The following is a 20,515-nucleotide window of genomic DNA, read 5'->3' as shown; positions in this document are numbered from 1 at the left end:
TGAGATGTTGGTGTGAAGCTTCAGACTTGTGTGTGTTGTATTTTGCAACCACGAGTAAGGTTCAACGTTCTGCTGTCAATTTCTTTGGTCACCTTAATGATTATTTTGGGGGATTTCTTTCTGTACACTGTTGTGTGATTTGAAGTCTATGGGGGTGGAGGGGACTAAGCTAGATATTTTTTATCTCTGATTCATTTGTCACATAAAACAAAATGTGAAGTTGGAAACATTTTTTTACTGTGTCCCTTTTCGACTATGGGACAGGGTGCACAATTTTTTGGATGGGGGTTTATGCTCTGTGCATTTCGAAAGGGTTTGGGGTGCAATTATTGTTGTTATTTTCAAGTCTCAAACTCCACAAATAAAGTGTAGAGTGAGAGACTGGAAAAAGAGGAACTAACGGTATGTTAAATATAGATGGAAGTTAGTATGGTGTTCCTTTCTGTTGGGGAATAGGCTAAGCGAGCTGAATCCTGCATCCCAGGGGGAGTAGTGTACATAGAAATTACAAAGTAATTTTTCTACACCTTATAAGTAAAGAAATGTGTAAATGTTCACAATTTTTTTTAATTAATAATATGCAAATAAGAGACCTATGGTTGTTTCCCACAATGTTCCCCTTCCGTTCGTCAGTTAAACCTCTTGCATGTTTTGTAAACATCTTAGCTGTTTCTTTTTGAGTTTTTCCCGTTAGATATTGTTGGGAAGAAATGATGACCCTTTCCCTACCATGAAAGAATTTCTCGTCCTTGACTTATTTCCTTCTTTCCTCTTGACTGCGGAGCAGACAGATAAAGCTCTAAGCGACTCCTCTTTAAAACACGTCTTAAAACCAGGTTTTTATAACATTGATTTAATTAATAATAGCAGTTTGCCTGCCGCCCTTCCATTTTGTATAGCTTTTGTAATTTAGGAGACGTTTTTGTAAACATTTCTAAAAAGCTTATGCTAGAGAGAGGGGTCGAATGTTTATTGCAAAATGTATGCAAGAAGTAAAAACACAAAACTATGCTGAACACTTGATATTTTGGTATCAATTAAAAATCGATTGTTTTATGCCAATTTTATACACCGACGTATGCAGAATTTCTTTTTAAGAAATTGATAACTGATTCCTTTGATACGTATTCCCCCGTTATAAGAAAATTATCGGTAGATGTTGTGTCTACTGAAATATGATAAATAGGAGTGACTTCCATTAAAGTGCAATATTTCTTCCAGAAGCGGAGGTCATCAGTTAAAAATGTTTACTTACTAAGTCCAGGTGATTTACATATAATATGTAAATTATTGTCTATCAAGACAGCCGATTGGTCCAGTGTGCTTATCGTGAACTTAAGACACTAGGTGATTTCTTCACATGTAAAATACACAGTAAATGCATCAGGGAAGGACAAATGAATTCAGAAAATAAACATATTGATAATATTTAAAGCCATGGTGTCATTAACGTATACTTATTTCACCAATCCCCATTTATGTTTGTTTATTTGTTTGTTTATAAATTATTACACAAATGTCTGTGATTGTTTTGTTTCACAGAGCCCGGGAAAGAACTGGGTATAGACCATGTCAACTTTGTTTACAATAAGTGTGACCTTGTACATTCTTTCTGGCAGACACAATACTGCACAGGTCCTATGGGAAGGTTTAGATTTTGTGTCATAATTTCCACATACATCCAATAATGTTGAGAGTAAAAGCTGGACAAGTTTTGAGATGTGCCCCCTTTCATCATATCAAAAGTTTATAAGTATAAGACAGTGCAATCTCTATAAAATATAAGATTTTATATTTTCTTCCCTTGAGCTGTGTACAAACCGTGCATGCAGGAAGTCCAGGCTCTGTGGCTCTTTTTGTAAACATGTGATTTCACAGGTCATTTCGTCTATACAATGCACTACTGATTATACAGCGCTAACACCAGTGTATTGACCCAATTCATATGACGTCATCATCATCAGAATATTGTTGGATGCGCCATTTTGGTAGTCATATCAATGTCGCTGTGCGTTATTCAGTTTAGGCGACGCGGCGTTTACACGTAAACCTTGACCACCAAAATGGTGAGCGTTGAAAAAGTCACCGCGTGTGACGTATATGCAAGGGGTCAATAATAATGGGTAAAACCAATATTAATCCACATAGTTCTTTAAATTATTACTACAAGTGGACAACAAAACAGTAGTTTAAATACACTACAAAAGACGTAGCAATTGGGAATTGTCCAGGATTACACAAAATAGCTAGAAAAAACCTTATTTCCACTGTGGTCCTGTTCAAAAAAAAAAAATAATAGTATCATAAACAAATTAATTATAAACAAATAAAAACGCTTCTAGGCTAAAGGTTATTATTCCCATTGACATTAAATTTGATTTGAAAACCGCCAAAGAGCTGCGAATAAAACAACAGCCTCTGAAACATAAGACAAGAGGTAAAACAAAAGGATTTAAGAGTCATTTAAACTGTTGAAGTGATATGAGGCATTTTTGTGGGGGAGGAGGGGGGGAATGTGGTCAACAACATTTATAATAGGAACTTTTGATTTCATATTCACTATACCTACATATAGAAACTGAGAACAAAACACAAAAGTGAAAACATAAGGTCTCTTACAACATGACCTTGACCTCGGAATCCTTTCACGTGTATAATGCCCAATGGACACTGGTTGATAATAGTGTCCAGTTTGATACTTGGTGTTTACCAATTCACTATTCCACTGTATTCATGATTATTACCACGAAGACTCACGGCACCAATTCAAAGACAGAAAAGTCGATATCATCTGTTGTCTCAATAACTGATGTGTAACCATGAAGATGACAATGGTCGTACCTGTGCGAGAAGTCAAACGCTGTGCACTCTGGGTGACTGGCGCAGTGGGTTGCACATCGTAGTGGACTTGTAGCTACTCTAGTCGCGGCTGGTTTCGTGTTACTGATTCTAGCTTGGCGGCAAACTCTCCGAAACTCCACCGACTGTTTACGAGGACAACTACCTGTATATGAGAGAACAATTTGAACACGTGAATTGTCGAGAATATAATTATGACAAAGATCTTAATTGGTAGATGTGTGTGTAGAATCAAATTTGCCCCCCCCCCCTTCTTGTTCTTGTGGTATCGTTTTGACAAGCGGCGTGATTATGTTTAACACAAATCGCATGCAACATAAATGAAGGAGCTACAATAACTCAGTCATCATCATTTTAGGTCGTGTTCGACCAGTGTAAGATGTAGCCCTCCTAATGTAAATAACGCCATTAATTTCTATTTCTTGCAGTTCTTGCCCATAGTATTGTTCCTGCATAAACCCTGATGCCATCTCTCCATCTTCTTCTCTGTCTATCTTTTCCGTATATTTGGATGCCAACTTGTCATCCATATTTTTTCATGTAAGGGGGGGGGGGGGCTTTTATAACTGTGGTCAAAATTACCCTTTTCAAGATGGCGTAATTATTTTTTTAAATTTCCAACAACCAGTGCTCGCAACAGTGAAAGAAACGTCATGTTAGACTCAGGCTGATCTCTGACTGTAAAATCTAATGATTGATTGCACATAGCGTCATCGATCGCCTTATATTTTGATGTAAAACAAAGGGAAAGTGCGCACGGGTTGCCTACAAGTCTCAGTCAATGATGGCCTTTCACGCATACACGTTGCATCAAAGATGGCAGTCAGTGACGTCACGTGCAACCTATCTATTACAGGGTTTTCCCCCTTCTTTTTGGGGTGCTAAAAGGAATTCGGGCGGAGTTTGAGACTGACTTTTTCAAAAATAAAAAAGATCCATATCATATTATACCATTCAATTCACAACTTTGGGTAGAAACTTTCTCCAAGGTTGTCGCCACTACTGTTGATTGTTCCACTGGCTCGGTGGTGACTTCAGGGCTCATGGTGGTTCCCACAGCACACTCTGCCTGTCGCGATGAGTATTCCTTCATGGTAACCTCCGCTAGGGCTAGCACTGCGTTCGTGGAGTCCACCCCGGGTGTACTGTGGTCAATATCTAGGGTGACGTACCTCGCACTCACCGGAGGGTCGCAGAGGAAAGTGATCGAGGCCCCGGCGCTAGACTGGGATGCGGTGGCTGGTGAACCGCATTGTTGGTTCTCGTAGTACTCGGAGCCCAGGCCAGCGCGTGCGACTGCGCCGGTGAAACGACTTCCTTCAAAATGATAGTTTTTAAACCAACAAAATGGGTTTAAAATCTGAGATGTATGTTTGTTGAGATAAATTCCCCAAGTGTGGTCTCGGTGTGCCCGATTGGATCGCCCCTAACCCCCCCCCCTCCAACCTCATCCAAACCTCACAAACTCTCAAGCAATGCCAGGTCTTCCTTTTGGACCTTACTGAGGGCGCATGTTGGGCTCGTCTGACGTCATAATGCAAGGGCTCCATTTTTGCCTTTCATCTATCCTTTGTTCACCGTAGTCTATTTGGGGTTTCGGCGTTTCGGTGTTTTAAAGACCGTAAATCTCAACCAAATTGTACTCTGTCATCTGATGGGTGGGGAGAGTGAGTTACATCAACAGAATGTCCCCTGCGCTGCCGACTTGTTCCTATTTTTGTATGCATTGCAGTTGGGGCTAATGGTCTTTAGTGACCATTGGAAATCACACGTTTAAGAGTTCAAATTTAACAATAAAGGTAAACTTACCGCAACAATCTGTTCTAAGTGTGACTATGATCTTTCCCAAGCAGTGTTCTTCTCCCAAGTCTACACGCCACCAAGGATGCGCATCAACAGAACCGTCAGATCCAGCTAAAAATGTCAAAAATTGTTGTAAATGTTACGTTTTTAATTATTGATATTTTGATTTGCCTCTCTCTGGTGTGAATCCCATGGGATACAAAAGAGTAAATGAGTCAGTACTTGGGAGATTGAAGCATTTTCTAAATGTTTTCCGTTGTGGATTATACTTTTTGAAGTTTTAAGATGTTACTATTTATTTTCACCCATTTAAAGGAAGTGGACACTTTGGTAATTGTCAAAGACCAGTCTTCTTACTTGCTGTATCTCAACATATGCATGAAATAACAAACCTATGAAAATTTGAGCTCAATTGGTCGTCGGAGTTGCGAGATAATAATGAAAGAAAAAATCACCCTTGTCGCACGACAAGATGCTTGATTTCGAGACCTCAAATTCTAAACTTGAGGTCTCAATCAAATTCGTGGAAAATTACTTCTTTCTTGAAAACTACTCCACTTCAGAGGGAGCTGTTTCTCACAATGTTTTGTACCACCAACCTCTCCCCATTACTCGTTACAAAGTAAGGTTTTATGTTAATAATTATTTTGAGTAATTACCAATAGTGTCCACTGCCTTTAAAGGAAGTGGACACTATTGGTAATTGTCAAAGACTAGCCTTCACAGTTGGTGTATCTCAACATATGCATAAACAACAAACCTGTAGAAGTTTGAGCTCAATCGGTTATCGAACTTGCGAGATAATAATGAAAGAAAAAAAAACACCCTTGTCACACGAAGTTGTGTGCGTTTAGATGGTTGATTTTTAGAGACCTCAAGTTCCAAGTTTGAGCTCTCGAAATCAAATTCGTGGAAAATTACTTCTTTATCGAAAACTATGGCACTTCAGAGGGAGCCGTTTCTCACAATGTTTTATACCATCAACCTCTCCCCATTACTCGTCACCAAGAAAGGTTTTATGATAATAATTATTTTGAGCAATGACCAATAGTGTCCACTACCTTTATATTAAAAGTAGAATATAATGATCCACACAAGTATCACTCGAATTTGCGTGGTTTTCCTTTTACCTCGTCGACTAACACGGTCGGCCATTTATGGGAGTCAAATTTTTGACACACATAAATGGCCGACCGTGTTAGTTCTCAAAGTAAAACAAAAACCACGAAATTTTGCGGCAAATATGTGTGGATCATTGTATTCTACTTTTAAAACATCTTTCTAACCATATGCATTTTATAACAAACGGTTACAAACACTTTTCAAAGACCAACTCGACCGACCCAAGGCAACGTGTTCCTTTAAGAGGCTAATGAATACAGACAACCCTTTAAGAAAACTTATAACAGAGCAGTATGAACCAATAATATTTAGATCAATTGTAATTAATCAGTCATCCTTGCAGCGGGTATATGTTTCTTCCGGCCAATTGCGACAAAAATCCCGTTTTGTTTTTGTTTTTTACACCCGGCTCGATCAATTTCGTCTTTTAAAAAATAAACAATCCGTGGAGTTAGCATTCAACATCAACAAAGGCGTTTCAAATTCAATGTCACCAGTTTAGCTATGCTAGTCAAACAAGATCATTCACTATAGGCCGCGAGAATTAAGAGGTCAAAACGAGGTTGTTCATTGGCCAATCCTGTGCGCCGCGCGTACAAATCTGTGCGTTTCGATTGTTTCGTCACCATTTTTCCACTAAAAAGATGGCCGCTGGATGACGTCAATGCATAAGGTCTATTCCATCAAGTGACGTGGGTAATTCAAAAAAATCAACTTAACAAATATTAGCCACTGGACCGGCCAGCCGGACTAAGCTATACATCGTAACACGCGGTAGCAGGAAACCTCGCTATATAGCTCGTGTTTTACCCGAGCTCGTGTTTTACCCGTCATTATGAATTCATTCGTAAAACAACTCACGTAAATAAATTTCGTCTTAAAAATCGAAAATTATTTTAGCATGTAAACGTACTTTTGTGACATTGTTTTACTAATTTCCCAAAAAAATTACAGCACTGTGTTCAGCTAGTAATATTTTAAGGTAAGCTTAATGCTATCATTTTCTTGAATCGGTGTAAGTTTAATGTAAATCAGTGGACATGAAATGATTCAGATATAAAATACATATATAATGAACAAAGAAAACAAATAATAGAATAAAACTTAATAATTACCTGTATGTGAAGTTGTCCGTGGATTACCATCAATGGCGTTACCGGCAAGGTACTTAGTTCCATAGTCAGTGCTTTGCGATACAGACTTTCCAGATAAAGAGAGAGCTGACGATCAATAAAAGTCAACATTTATTTTAAGAATGTGCGAGTAACGCATACAAACACTAAACATAATAAATAAAAAATAAAAAAACCTATCGGGAAACACGTGCCTTCAATGTATCACCAATATCTATTTTGTTTCTGGGTGCAATAACTTATCGCTTGTATGGGTGCTCATTGCAATCAGATTTGGCGCTTTCGGGACATACAAACCGTGAAATCAAAGTGGTTGGAAAAAGATTGCATTAGTAGAGTATAATGATCCAGATACAATTGTGTGGTGGTTTTTGTGTAATTTCGAGACAGAACACTGGTCCGATATTTTTTATCTAAATTTAAATGGGCGACCGTATTTTCCGCTGCCCCATAACCCGAGGCAAAATATGTTTCTTAATCACAACTCACTCCTTGCAACACAGTGCAGGTGTTATACGGTACTGAACAACTTACCAACCAAAACTACATATAGTATAGTTGCAAAAACTAAACTAGTTAAAGGCAGTCGACACTATTGATAATTACTCAAAATAATTATTATCATAAAATCTTTCTTGATTACGAGTAATGGGGAGAGGTTGATAGTATAAAACATTGTGAGAAACAGGCTCCCTCTGAAGTGACGTAGTTTTCAAGGAAAGAAGTAATTTTTCCACGAATTATATTTCGAGACCTCAGATTTAGAATTTGAGGTCTCGAAATCAAGCATCTGAAAGCAAACAACTTCGTGTGACCATGGTGCGACAAGGGTGTTTTGTTTTCTTTCATTAATATCAGCATAAATTTTCACAGGTTTGTTCTTTTATGCATTTGTTTTTTTTATGCATTTGTAATTTCACGCATAATTATGTTTAGATACACCAAGTGACAAGACTGATCTTTGACAATTACCAATAGTGTCTAGTGTCTTTAAAGGCCTGATGTTTGACATTAATAGCAGAGTCTTTCGAAGGCTAATTAAACAACTCTGAAAAAGATACTGAGATAATTACAAAGAGCCAAATGTCGAAAGATTTGGAGGCATCGTTCTCCTTTTAAAGGCTACCGTTTACAATTCTTGTGTGACAGGTGTCTCTTAGAATGTTTTGTTTTTAAATTAGTTCCTTTAATAAAGACACTGGACACTTTTGGTAATTGTCAAAGACCAGTCTTCTCACTTGGTGTATCTCAACATATGCATAAAATAACAAACCTGTGAAAACTTGAGCTCAATTGGTATTGGAAGTTGCGAGATAATAATGAAGGGAAAAACACCCTTGGCACATGAAGTTGTGTGCTTCCAGATGCTTGTTTTTCGAGACCCCAAAATCTAATTTGGAGGTCTCGAAATCAAATTCGTGGAAAATTATGTCATTCTCGAAAACTACGTTACTTCAGAGGGAGCCGTTTCTCACAACTAGCTCTCCGTTGCTTGTTACCAAGTATTTATGCTAATGATTATTTTAAGTACTTTTTGAAAGCAAACGTATGTCTTCCACTCACCCATAAATTTAGTGGCAAAGGCCAGGCAGAGATGGCATGAGACAAACACGGTGAAGATTGTAACTAAATTCATCCTCGTCGACTCGAAACCACATTGACAAGGCAGTGGACCTTATTGGTAATTGTCAAAGACTAGCCATAGGCTTATGTTTTATGCTCAATCTGTGTCCTTTTCGGTTGTATATGTTTAGACTGGGTAATAATTGTAGTGTAGTGAACAAAAAATGCCTTTCGTTAACGGATGCCATTGTTGGACACTATTGGTAATTACTCAAAATAGTTATTAGCATGACAACTTTCTTGGTGACAAGTAATGGGGAGAGGTTGATGGTATACAACATTGTGAGAAACAGCTCCCTCTGAAGTGCCATAGTTTTCGAGAAAGAATTTTTCCACGAATTTGATTTCAAGACCTCAAGTTTAGAACTAAAGGCATCTAAACGCACACAACTTCGTGTGACAAGGGTGTTTTTCTCTTGCACTATTATCTCGCAAGATCGATAACAGGTTTGTTACTTTATGCATATGTTGAGATACATCAACTGTGAAGGCTAGTCTTTGACAATTACAGATGCTTGTTTTTCGAGACCTCAAAATCTAATTTGGAGGTCTCGAAATCAAAATTCGTGGAAAATTATGTCATTCTCGAAAACTACGTTACTTCAGAGGGAGCCGTTTCTCACAACTAGCTCTCCGTTGCTTGTTACCAAGTATTTATGCTAATGCTTGTTTTAAGCAATTACTTTTTGAAAGCAAACGTATGTCTTCCACTCACCCACAAATTTAGCGGCAAAGGCCAGGCAGAGATGGCATGAGACGAACACGGTGAAGATTGTAACTAAATTCATCCTCGTCGACTCGAAACCACCTTGGCTTCTCGCCATTACTAGTCAAAAAACCGTTACCCTAGCGGAAACTGACAACTTCGCCCATTATCCCAAGACGTTCGAAATCGTTTTGAAGAGCTCCGAATGCAAGCTTGTTTGGAAACCACACTCGTTGCCTTGGGAACTCATAAAGCATCATTGATTGTGACTGTCATCATTGTCGCACGGGCATTCGGCGTTTTCAACTGTGAAGGAGGGTCATTGATAGGTTTGTAATGCGCATGATCATACATTCTTCCATTCTTAAACAACTGATCTCTATTATACTGACAAGATCAGTGGTTTTTTAACCTTTCCGAAACTTCAAGGCAACAGTGGAGGGGTTACATGAATCGGATAGTATTGGATTCCTCTCGTTTTTCTGTCATTGCATCTTGTATGTTACCTTTATGTCAGTCATAAACCCTCTAGCCTCTGCTGTTTGCTGAAATAATATTTTTTTTAGTTTTCAAAAATCTACGCAGGAAATTACTGGAATCGTGGTTGAAATTTCAAAAGATAGCCAAGGCTTATGTTTTATGCTCAATCTGTGTCCTTTTCGGTTGTATATGTTTAGACTGGGTAATAATTGTAGTGTAGTGAACAAAAAATGCCTTTCGTTAACGGATGCCGTTGTTGGACACTATTGGTAATTACTCAAAATAGTTATTAGCATGACAACTTTCTTGGTGACAAGTAATGGGGAGAGGTTGATGGTATAAAACATTGTGAGAAACGGCTCCCTCTGAAGTGCCATAGTTTTCGAGAAAGAAGTAATTTTCCACGAATTTGATTTCGAGACCTCAAGTTTAGAACTTGAGGTCTCGAAATCAACAATCTAAACGCACAGAACTTCGAGTGACAAGGGTGTTGTTTTCTTTCATTATTATCTCGCAAGTTCGATAACAGGTTAGTTACTTTATGCATACGTTTAGATACATCAACTGTGAAGGCTAGTCTTTGACAATTACCAATAGTGTCCACTGTGTTTTCTGTATGGTTGAAATGAACACAACAGCCTTTCAAAGCGTTTATCTGGCTCAATGCCCCAAACTGATCAATAATGCCAAGGCTGCTTTAGGCAATATCATTATGGTGAAATTTTGATCAGCGTTTTGTTGGGTAATAAATAAATGCTGTCATCATCATTAGTGTTGACATTTTACAAGTTAACTGTGGAGCAGAGAATTTGTGTTTCATCTCAAATTTGAGGTCCTCGTAATGACGTCACCAATTTGTCACATAACATCTCCTTAAAGATGCAGTTTACGAAAGCTATGTATTTCGTTTGCAATCAGCTTTAATCTATAGTTGATGTGCTTATTATTCGGTGATTAAAGGCAGTGGACATTATTGGTAATTGTCAAAGACTATCCTTCACAGTTGGTGTATCTCAACGTATGCATAAAATAACAAACCTGTGAAAATTTGCGAGATAATAATGAAAGAAGAAAACACCCTTGTCACACCAAGTTGAGAGCGTTTAGATGGTTGATTTCGAGACCTCAAGTTCTAAACTTGAGGTCTCGAAATCAAATTCGTGGAAAATTACTTCTTTCTCCAAAACTATGGCACTTCAGAGGGAGCTGTTTCTCACAATGTTTTATACCATCAACCTCTCCCCATTACTCTCCCCTAAGGTTTTATGTTGATAATTATTTTGAGTAATTACCAATAGTGTCCACTGCCTTTAACTGTTTTATTTTATATTTTATTACGACGTACAATAGTAAAATAGTTTTTTTTTAATTGCATAGTAATTTTTATGAAATGTCAAGTCATCAGTTATTCACTTCCACGTTAATCTGTATTGTGTTGCCATTCCTATGCGTCCAGTAATAACTTGCATATAATAAAAGTGGCCATTATATCACGCTGCGTTCACTAACAATATACTGATCAAACAACGAGTCAAACACTCCGTTTGCACCAGTAAATAACACCTTCCTTAAATAATGTCTCCTTGAGGTTTCGTCATTCTCTCAGGATGCTAGTTCATTTTGTTTTAAACCTTTTATTGTACACAGTTCTAAACAAGGCATTATTATTATGGTTACACATTCACAGAGCTGAATGCTAGGGGTAACAGGACACGTTGAGTTATTTGGATCGGGCGAGTTGGTCTAAAACATAGCGTTTGAAACCATTTTATGAAATCGATATGGTCAGAAAGATGAAAGTAGAATAACAGACATGCTTCTAATTGCGTTCTAACACTAACAGTGACGGTTGGCCATGTTATGAAGTCAAAAACCATGGAGAACCAAGGAGAACCATGTAATTTTGAGGCATATTTTCGTGGATCGTTATTTTCTACTTTTAAAACATCTTTCTATAAGCATATGCATTTTATAAAAACAAAACGGTTTCAAACGATTTTCATCGAGCAACTCGTCCGTTCCAAGGCAACGTGTCAACGGGTCTTTAAAGTGAAGATACACGTTTGGTAATTACCCAAATCAAATATTAACTTAAAAACCGACTTGCTAACGAGCATCGGAGAGCTGTTGATACATTGTGGGAAACGTAGTTTTTGAGAAAGGGGTAATTTCTCGCTAAAATAACAAACGACTTCTAGCTAGAAGTCTTTTATTCCTATCTGAAAGCACACAAATTCGTCCAACAAGGGTGTTTTTTCTTTCATCATTTTCTCGCAACTTCGATGACCAATGGAGCCCAAGTGTTCACAGGCTTGTTATTTTATGGTTATGTACAATGGGATACACCATGGTGAGATCACTGGTCTTTGACTATTATCTCGCAAGTTCGATGACCGATTGAGCTCAAATTTTCACAGTTTTGTTACTTTATGCATATGTTGAGATACATCACCTGTGAAGGCTATAGTCTTTGACAATTACCAATAGTGTCCACTGCCTTTAATTATACATGTATTGGCTTGAATTATTGTTCTGTAGGGTTGAAATGAACACAATAGCTTAAATTCACAAAGTGAGATCACTGGTCTTTGACAATTACCAAACGTGTACAGTTGCTAAGGACATGTGAAATTGGATTCTTTTTGTGCCGACAGAGAAAGAACCTATTGATAGGGAATGTCATTGCATATGGGTCAACAGGCTTTAAAGGCAGTGGACACTATTGGTAATTACTCAAAATATTTATTAGCTTAAAACCTTACTTGGTAACGAGTAATGGAAAAAGGTTGTTACAGGTTTGGTATTTCATGCATATGTTGAGATACACCAAGTGAGAAGACTGGTCTTTGACAATTACCATTAGTATCCACTGTCTTTAATGACAATTTTCATGACTTTTGAAAAGGGACGGTTTTCTCTAGAGGATTTTGGTATTGATGTGGGATTTTCAATCCAGCAGTATAAAAGCACAGGGAAACTGACTGGGTAGATTTTCAATTATTTGGGTTGAATTGTTTGACTCAGAATCTGTATAAATAATAATATGCCCCAGAAATGGGTTGCAATGACGCAGACTACATTTCATTTTAATTTCAGTTCTGTTCTGTTTTTTTTTTTCAGCGGCAAACCTTACCAACAAGAAATGCACAACCTAAACGCAAAGTTAATTATTATGCAATATCCTAATTACTTTCCCGGTCACCCTGACCCGTAGGCCTACTTATTCAGGTTTATAAGAAATGCGAAAGCTAGTATCAAACATGTGACGCGGTCGGTCACTGTTTGCCCTTTTCGAAACCACGGCTTCGGCTTTGAATTCGGCGAAGGCTCCGTCCACATGTCAGGTGCGCTCAAGCAAAGCACGCGCAATATTATTAAAACAACCGCGGGCCAAGCTAACCTCAACCGAATCTGGAGCCGAAGCCGTGTTTTCGAACAGTGATCTCCACGCCGTCCCTCCGATCGTATCGTCTGCTCAGAACTAGCCTTGAGTCAAGACCTTCCTGGCTTGGAGAGCCACGATCCAAAGCGACTGGATCGGCAGACCATGCACGCGAGTGGCCCTCCAAGCCACTTAGGCCTTGACAAAAGGCCTATAACATGTCATTCAGTGCAATTTGTAGTGGATTTCGCAAAACTGCTTTTTACTTATTTTTGAGCTCCTGGTACAAAGGGAACGTCTGCCATTTTGTTTTGCAAAAACATAAATTTTTGATTTGGATTTTTTCTCTCCTCAAAATGTATCCGTAAGGACTTTTAATCATTATTATTTTGACATTCATGACCTTGTTCTAAGCAGACGGTATTATCTTTTTCTTTTCTTTGTTGTATTGATTAGAGTCTATTAATGTTGGAGAAATTATACAATGTGCTTTAATCCGAAGGTATAGTATTTAGTTGCCTTGAGAAGAATAAGAAAAACAGTTTATTTCGCTTATTGTTGAAGGCAATGCTACAAAGCAAGAAAAACATGTATACAGATTAAAACTGCTGCATTGTTGAATCATTGTAAACTTAATGTATCTTATAATGTTAACACCATTATATTTTGTTAATAACATACACACAATAACCATTATACCTTCTTTTTTCATTTGTACGTAATAAAACAATTAATTATACCTCTTAAACAAAAGTAAATATCATGTTATGTAATGTATGTTGTTGTAATGCCAGTTCGCCCAAAAGAGATCCAAGAAAAAAACCTTTCACACTACTGAGCCATTTCTCGGGAAACTCCCGGGAGTTTTGAACCCCACCTCCACCCAAGCAACCGTTCTCACTATCGTAACTTGCTAACTTCAGGGGTACTATTTTCCAGGAATATGCAGGATCGTCTCTTAGAGAAAAAAACCGCTTTACCCGAGGTTATTTCCATTACTCTGCCCATGAGCAGGGTTAATTATTTCCTGTGAATAAGTTATTCCCCGGGAAAGCCCCGGAGTTTTCTTTTGTTTTTTTTAGTGTGAAAAAACCGACAAAAGGTTTCCCAGAAAATTCCAGAGAAATAACTATAGTGTGAAAAAGACTATAAGCTATTAGAGATGAACAACCCAGGGGAATTGAGGGTTGAAACTGATATCCCCCTTAAAAAAAGAACTAATCTTGTATTAAGCTATAATCCGTTGGAAGAAAATCGGCTACCCGTCACCAATATAGGTGGGAGAAACAGTCTTGAACTAAAACTGACGCTTATCTCAATGCAGACCATTATTGACTCCCCCAAAAATCGAAACCCATTTATTAATTTGTTGCTGTTCGCCACGATGTGATCTCTTACCTCTAAATAATAAAAAAAGATTGTGCTATTTTCGAAATCATGGTTTGATGTGCTTTGGGCTTTCTGTTGATTAAATGTTTAACCATTTTTGGTCCCATAGGTTGTACTTAGTATAGTTTTGTTGTGATTTTACTTCCCCTATTTTCCCCTCTTTTTGATCTGTCCATCTCGCATGGCGGGGATGATTCCTTTGCGGAATGTCACATCCAGCAGCTCATCAGTATCCTGAATCTTCGGGTACTGGTGCATGGCCCACTTGAGGTACACCAAGAACTCGGTCCAGTCGACCTGACCGTCGTTGTCCATGTCGATGGCGTCCAGTGCCTTCCGGGTGTCAGAGCAGCGGTAGCAGGAGAAGAAAGGCGCCATGAAGCCGTTGTAGAACGAGTCGTACTCCATCATGTTATCGCCTTTGACCTTGTCCTTGAGATCCCACTCGTCCCATATGACCTTGATCTGATCAAGGAGGTTCTTGGCGTGGACTGAGTTCAGCTCCATGTCGTTGATGGCGTCCCTCATTTTGCCGGTGAGTTCACCACCGGAGCGGTCAAAAAGCAGAGCCAGACCAACTGCGCTCATGTACTCTTCCTTCCTGTGTATGAACAAAAATGTAATACACACCATTAAAAGCAACAATACGAGACAACTTTGGATTGCTTTGTGGCAGCAGACTTACCAGATAAATCAATGTCCATTGTTTACGCAGACGAACATTTTTTTTGCGTGACATTGCTTTATTCATTTTAGAAACTATACACCATTTTATCAGCAAGTAATATTTTGAGGGAAGCTTTCTACCATCGTTACCTTCAAACTGTGTAAGTTTAATGTGAATTTGTGAACATTGTGTTTTGTGTTTAAATAAAAAGTACCGTGGCCTTTGAAGCAAATAATGATCGTGACTTTGACTCACAGAAGTTGTATATAAGCTATGGGAGCATACTTATTCAGGTTTCGTTGTAATATCCACGGGAACTTTTGCAAAGGAAGCCAGAGGATTATTGTTACTCACCTGCTGGCTCGGAGATCTTCCAGAATGACTTCCTTCATCCTCTGAGCCCGCTCAATGGTGAACTGTTTATCTTTTCCGAAGACGTTGACCAATTTCGTTTGGATCATCTCTGGCGAGGCCATGGTGGTCATGCGCACGGGAGCCTTCTCGCCGAAGAACTCGGATAGATCAAACTCTTCCGGACTCAGATCGAAGACGAAGTCCAGAGCTCTGGCCCCGAACACCGGCTGTTTGGAGTGCGGTTCCTTTCCGGTGGTTATCTTTGTCACCTCGATTGCGGCCTGCCTGAGATAGTTGCAGTTGAACTTCTTAAGCACCTTCTTGTTGCCGAGTCGTATGAGGTTCATCAAGGTCACGCACGACGGTGCGTTGCCCATTGAAGCACCTTCGAGGCAGACACTAGCCCAGATACCATTGGCACCATTCATCAAAACCTGTGGATAAAAAAAAAAAAAAACCACCATCAAGATCTCTTTTGAAAAAAGAGAGGGATATTTAGGATTGAGATAGTGTCTTCAAAGGTGAGACCACCTTGGATCTAAATGTACATCACACAATGTTATCGAAAAACGAGTTGGCGGCTATACGGACCGATGTTGCTGTGGGTGTTGCTATATAAGGACGTCATATACTTCAACGCATGATGACGTGGAAATCTAGCCGTAGCCCTAGCTGTAGCCACGAATTCGGATTCGGTGTGGCATGCAGGAGATTATGTGCCCCCCCCCCACCACTTGGCGAACTATGTACAAACTACTTCTGATAGCGCCCTCTTTTGATTCATCCTCAATCCCATGTTATTTTCCCATAATGGGTGATAGTATATCCGGTGGACGGTTTCCCCAAGACAATGGCCTTCCAAACAAACTACCTACCTCAAGGGCCGTGGCGTCGCAGTACCCAAACTTCTCATGGACATGAACCAGCAGGTTGGCCTTCCAGTTGTTGGCGTCCATCACCTTGCGTATGTAGTGGCTCCAGTTACCGCACTCCTCGGGCAGAGACGAGCCACGAGGCTCCTCAAACATCAACCCGAAAGGACGAATTCTAGGGGGGAGCTTCGCCAAGAACTCCACCACCTCGAAGAGCCTCTCTGGGTGGTCGGGCATGGTGTCTGGCAGGTCACGGAAGCTGATGAAGACCTTGGCCTTCTCGTTGAGCTCGTCGTGGCACCAGGTGATCCACTTCTGGAGGAGGGCTGTCATCTTGCTCATCGGGAACTTCTTGAAGTCGTAGACGAAGTCGCTGAGATCGAGCTCGAAGATGACACAGTAGAGACCGACTGTCTTCAGCTTGGCAATTCCAATGGGGACAGTCTCGGTGTCTGGTACTCTCTTTTTGATACCTTTACGGGAGAGGAAGGAAAACCAATGAAATTATATATTGTTTTAAAAAAAATAATAAGAAGCTTCTTTTTATTCGAATCGTTCAACTTCATATAAAGCTTCCCACATACATTGAACTGTTCTAATTAAGTATGAGAACAGACCCTTTTCATGCTGCCTCCATCTTGGTCATGTTCCTCGTATCGAATAACACTCATGAATGCGTTGAAAATAGGAACCATGCCATTTTGTTCTTCCAGCCCCGGTTTGGTAACATCATCATATAATTGGGAGAAATTCAAGATAGCCTCACCATGATAAAGCATTTTTCCCGGTGAGTTTCCACTTACCATCCGTGATCTCGGAGAAAGCAAAAAGCCCGTCCTTGTCTTCTCCTCTGTCGACGAGTTGTTTGATGAAGACGTCGTCCACCCTGGTCATGTGAGAGAAGGAGGCGACGATGGTGTTCTTGAAGCCCATCTTCTTCACCTCGTTATAGATCTTCCATTTATTCTCGATGGTGTGTCCACGAAGCTGCCCGACTGTGCTCTCCCTGATGGAGTTGTCCAGGACGAAGAGGTCCAGGTCTTTCAGGATGTCGTACTTCTTCATCTTTTTGCCGTAATCTTCACGGTAGGATTTCACCAGTTGACTGTACTTTTCGGCCATCTTGGAATTGTGTCTTTTGATTCAGCCCTGGAATCGAAAAGCTTCGAGAAAAAAAAAAGAACTTTTGAAATTATAACCAATTAAGAATGAAGCAGTGCAGCAGTAACAGATGAACTTTAAATGTTGTCTTTTTGATTATTATTAGTAATGTTTTTGTTTTTTTTGCGTTTAATTTGTTGATTGAACCGCCGTTAAGAATGAAGCAGTGCAGCCGAAAAAGGTGGACTTTGATTTCTGTCTTTTCGAGGGGTCTTTCCGTTGATGCGTTTTAATTGTTTACAGGATTGAAAAGCCACTAAACAAAGCAACAGTGCAGCCGAGAAAAGTGGAATTTAATTTTTGTCGTCTTGTATTTTCTTTTAGTTGTTGCGTTTTAATAGTTGAAATGGTTATCGAGAGCAACACTTTCGTTCGTTATTATTAGTTATGTGTGACAGAAGCAGACTTATCGTACAGTTTCATCACACCAACAAACTAAATAAATAAACTGAAGTTGTAATTCTAGATAGTATTATTCTCTACTACGTCATCCAATCAAAGTTTAGCATTTCGTTGACGTCACAACATGTGTAATTATATTATTGATCCAAAGTCTTTAAGGGGTCATGGATTCCCTTTGTGTTCACTTACTGTTCAATAGTACACAATGTTGGCGCAGTTTGACATTGATCTTGGTGCAAAGGTTACCTGCACAGAGCAGGGGTTCTTTTGAGCATAGTTGCATTTTTTGTGAAAAACCCACTTCGCATGAAAGGACAATATTTGAACTTCCCAATCTCCCAGCCTTGTTGAGATTTGGTGGCCAAATAATAGAAGTGCACTGTTTGGTTACGGTGTATAGACAAATTTACCCATACCTTATGTTCATGCCACCACACTTCAAACAGTGATTGGTTGACAGGATCGTTGTTGATATCGACAGTAATGGGTCATGACCAATAAATCAAATGATTGTTTTTCCCTTCAAGTTCTTGATGAGTGGGTGTACCACACTCGATAAACTCCCATAGCAACCATAGGTGATGCTAAAATATTCAAAAGACTCATCTTAAAATAATATATTGTTTTTAAAGGTTTTCAGACCTAACAATATGACTTCATTTCAGATAAAACATATATTTCGCACAGGAATACAAGTTTTGAACTTTAGTGGGCTTTCGGACTAAATTAAACAAGGGTGTTTTTACTCCTACACTTTTTATGATGGTAACGTTTCTCTGAATGACACTGATAATGATTTCGCTGTTTTAACGCGACGAATTGGACCCTTTCAAAATATGTGCTCACATAACCGACAACTCCATCAGTTGAATAAAATAAATTCAAAATAGGGTTATACTCTGCAGAGCCGAGTAGAACCCTGCATAGGTGTACAGATCAGGGGTCAATTTCACAAAGATAATTCTAACTTGGGATTATAGTTCAAGGGCTCTTTAGTAGTAATTAAAATCTAATGCTAGTCCTAACTTAGGACTGGTCCCAGGACTCTTTAAAGGCAGTGGACACTATTACTCAAAACATAAAACTCATATAGCATAAAACCTTACTTGGTAACTAACGAGTAATGGGGAGAGGTTGGTAGTATAAAACATTGTGAGGTCTCGAAATCGAGCATCTGAAAGCATGTACGCAACTCCGTGTGACAAGGGTGTTGTTTCTCTCATTATTATCTCGCAACTTCGACGACCGATTGAGCTAAAATTTTCACAAGTTTGTTATTTTATGCATATGATGAGATACACGAAGTGAGAAGACTGGTCTTTGACAAACTATTACCAATAGTGTCCACTGTCTTTAAGAGTGATTTTAAAAACTAAAGACTATAGACGAGTAACCCGTCCTAACTTGAGATAATACTAGTCTCAACTCTTTGTGGAGGCTAAGCATCACCAACTTATATCTTATCATACTCACCTAAAGTTAGGAGTTGAGATTTGAGAAGTTTGGAAGACTTTGCTTGACACGAACCGATCCAGTTGATAGCTGCAGCGAAGTGTCGAGTGAAATAGGTGAGGCTCTCAGTTAAATGCACCGTACAACCTATTCAGGTATAGCACTCGTACAAAGGGGTTTGTCTCTCGACAACAACATGCATCGTATGCTGTCCATTGTTCTTTAAAGTTCTCTGGGTGATCACGCGATTCGCTGACACGTGGTTGGTAACATTTGCCATGGATGAAGACATTTGCCAACCCATGAATGAAGACAATCCCTCCATGGTATAAATACCCTCAGTCTACCTAATAGTACACTAACCCCCATTGTTATTTATCTACAGGGATATGCAGCGGTTTTTTTTTCATGCGTGAGCTCGGTTTGAATACTAATTAGTCAAAAAGGCTTCTGGAATTCGGTCATTTTCAGCCTTTGCTGAAAAGTCTCAACCAAAATAATGTACCAGTAAATTGAAACGAAGAGCATATCTGTCGTTATGTATAATAACAATCGGTGCAACTCAAATTTGAAAAAGAAAAATTTGTACGTAAAAAAATTGCTTCAAAAACAGAGAAAACAAGTCACAAAAACACGGAAAAATTTCCCGTTATGAATGTCGGCAACAGTCCCCAATTAGTATGTATATTATGGATGGATTATTTCATATTCTACCTGGAAATGTTAAAAGCGAGACCGGATCGTTCCTAGTCCAGTCAGGATACAGCGATTTCCACCGTTAATCAAAATCTCACATTACGAAAAAGTCAACTGTAGACAGAATGGGATAGAGCGCACTAATTTTTCGTGACGTCATCGGTATTATTTTTTTAAACCAGATTTTTGCAAAATTGTTTTATGTGATTGTAAACACTCAAAAGGTGTACATTTTAACATAAAAAGCAATTAAATAAAGCCTTTTCAAAGCGTTTTACAGTCACTTCCGGTTTAGACCCATGGCTATACCAATGTAAAAGTTGTTAATTGGTTGTAATAGGCCTAATCGTGTTTTCATATTGCTGTTCTGTTCTTTGTTTTTGTTATTCGAGTGAGGGCTCTAAACTCGACAAG

At 39.0% G+C, this 20,515-nt stretch overlaps 2 protein-coding genes across 2 annotated transcripts; both read right to left on the bottom strand.

The window, feature by feature from the left end:
- Positions 1 to 3,997: 3,997 nt before the first annotated feature.
- Positions 3,998 to 9,364, bottom strand: LOC139939581 (fucolectin-5-like; the record flags this gene model as incomplete). The annotated part of the gene is made up of 4 exons (XM_071935590.1): positions 9,256 to 9,364; positions 6,900 to 7,004; positions 4,669 to 4,773; positions 3,998 to 4,176 (listed from the first exon to the last, which is right to left on the bottom strand). Coding segments are annotated over exons 1-4 (498 nt in total), but the record flags the coding sequence as incomplete, so codon positions are not given.
- A 4,247-nt stretch (positions 9,365 to 13,611) lies between these two features.
- Positions 13,612 to 19,665, bottom strand: LOC139939860 (uncharacterized). Its single transcript, XM_071936013.1, has 5 exons — positions 19,427 to 19,665; positions 17,194 to 17,553; positions 16,394 to 16,863; positions 15,519 to 15,952; positions 13,612 to 15,098 (listed from the first exon to the last, which is right to left on the bottom strand). The coding sequence occupies exons 2-5, from the start codon at positions 17,510 to 17,512 to the stop codon at positions 14,645 to 14,647; spliced, it is 1,677 nt and encodes a 558-aa protein (XP_071792114.1). The 5' UTR covers positions 17,513 to 17,553; positions 19,427 to 19,665; the 3' UTR covers positions 13,612 to 14,644.
- Between the last annotated feature and the right edge of the window lie 850 nt (positions 19,666 to 20,515).

The sequence above is a fragment of the Asterias amurensis genome, chromosome 7 (genome assembly GCF_032118995.1).
Source record: "Asterias amurensis chromosome 7, ASM3211899v1".
Classification (NCBI taxonomy): domain Eukaryota; kingdom Metazoa; phylum Echinodermata; class Asteroidea; order Forcipulatida; family Asteriidae; genus Asterias; species Asterias amurensis.
Note: the sequence above shows the minus strand (reverse complement) of the source record. Positions and strands in the feature narration are given on the sequence as shown.

Bases quoted from the DNA above. Each gene is read 5' to 3' on its own strand.
- LOC139939860 (XM_071936013.1), bottom strand. From the start codon at position 17,512: ATGGCCGAAAAGTACAGTCAACTGGTGAAATCCTACCGTGAAGATTAC. The intron at 16,864-17,193 runs GTAAGTGGAAAC...TCTCCCGTAAAG, and splicing joins TTTCTCCGAGATCACGGATG to GTATCAAAAAGAGAGTACCA. The intron at 15,953-16,393 runs GTAGGTAGTTTG...TTTTATCCACAG, and splicing joins GCGACGCCACGGCCCTTGAG to GTTTTGATGAATGGTGCCAA.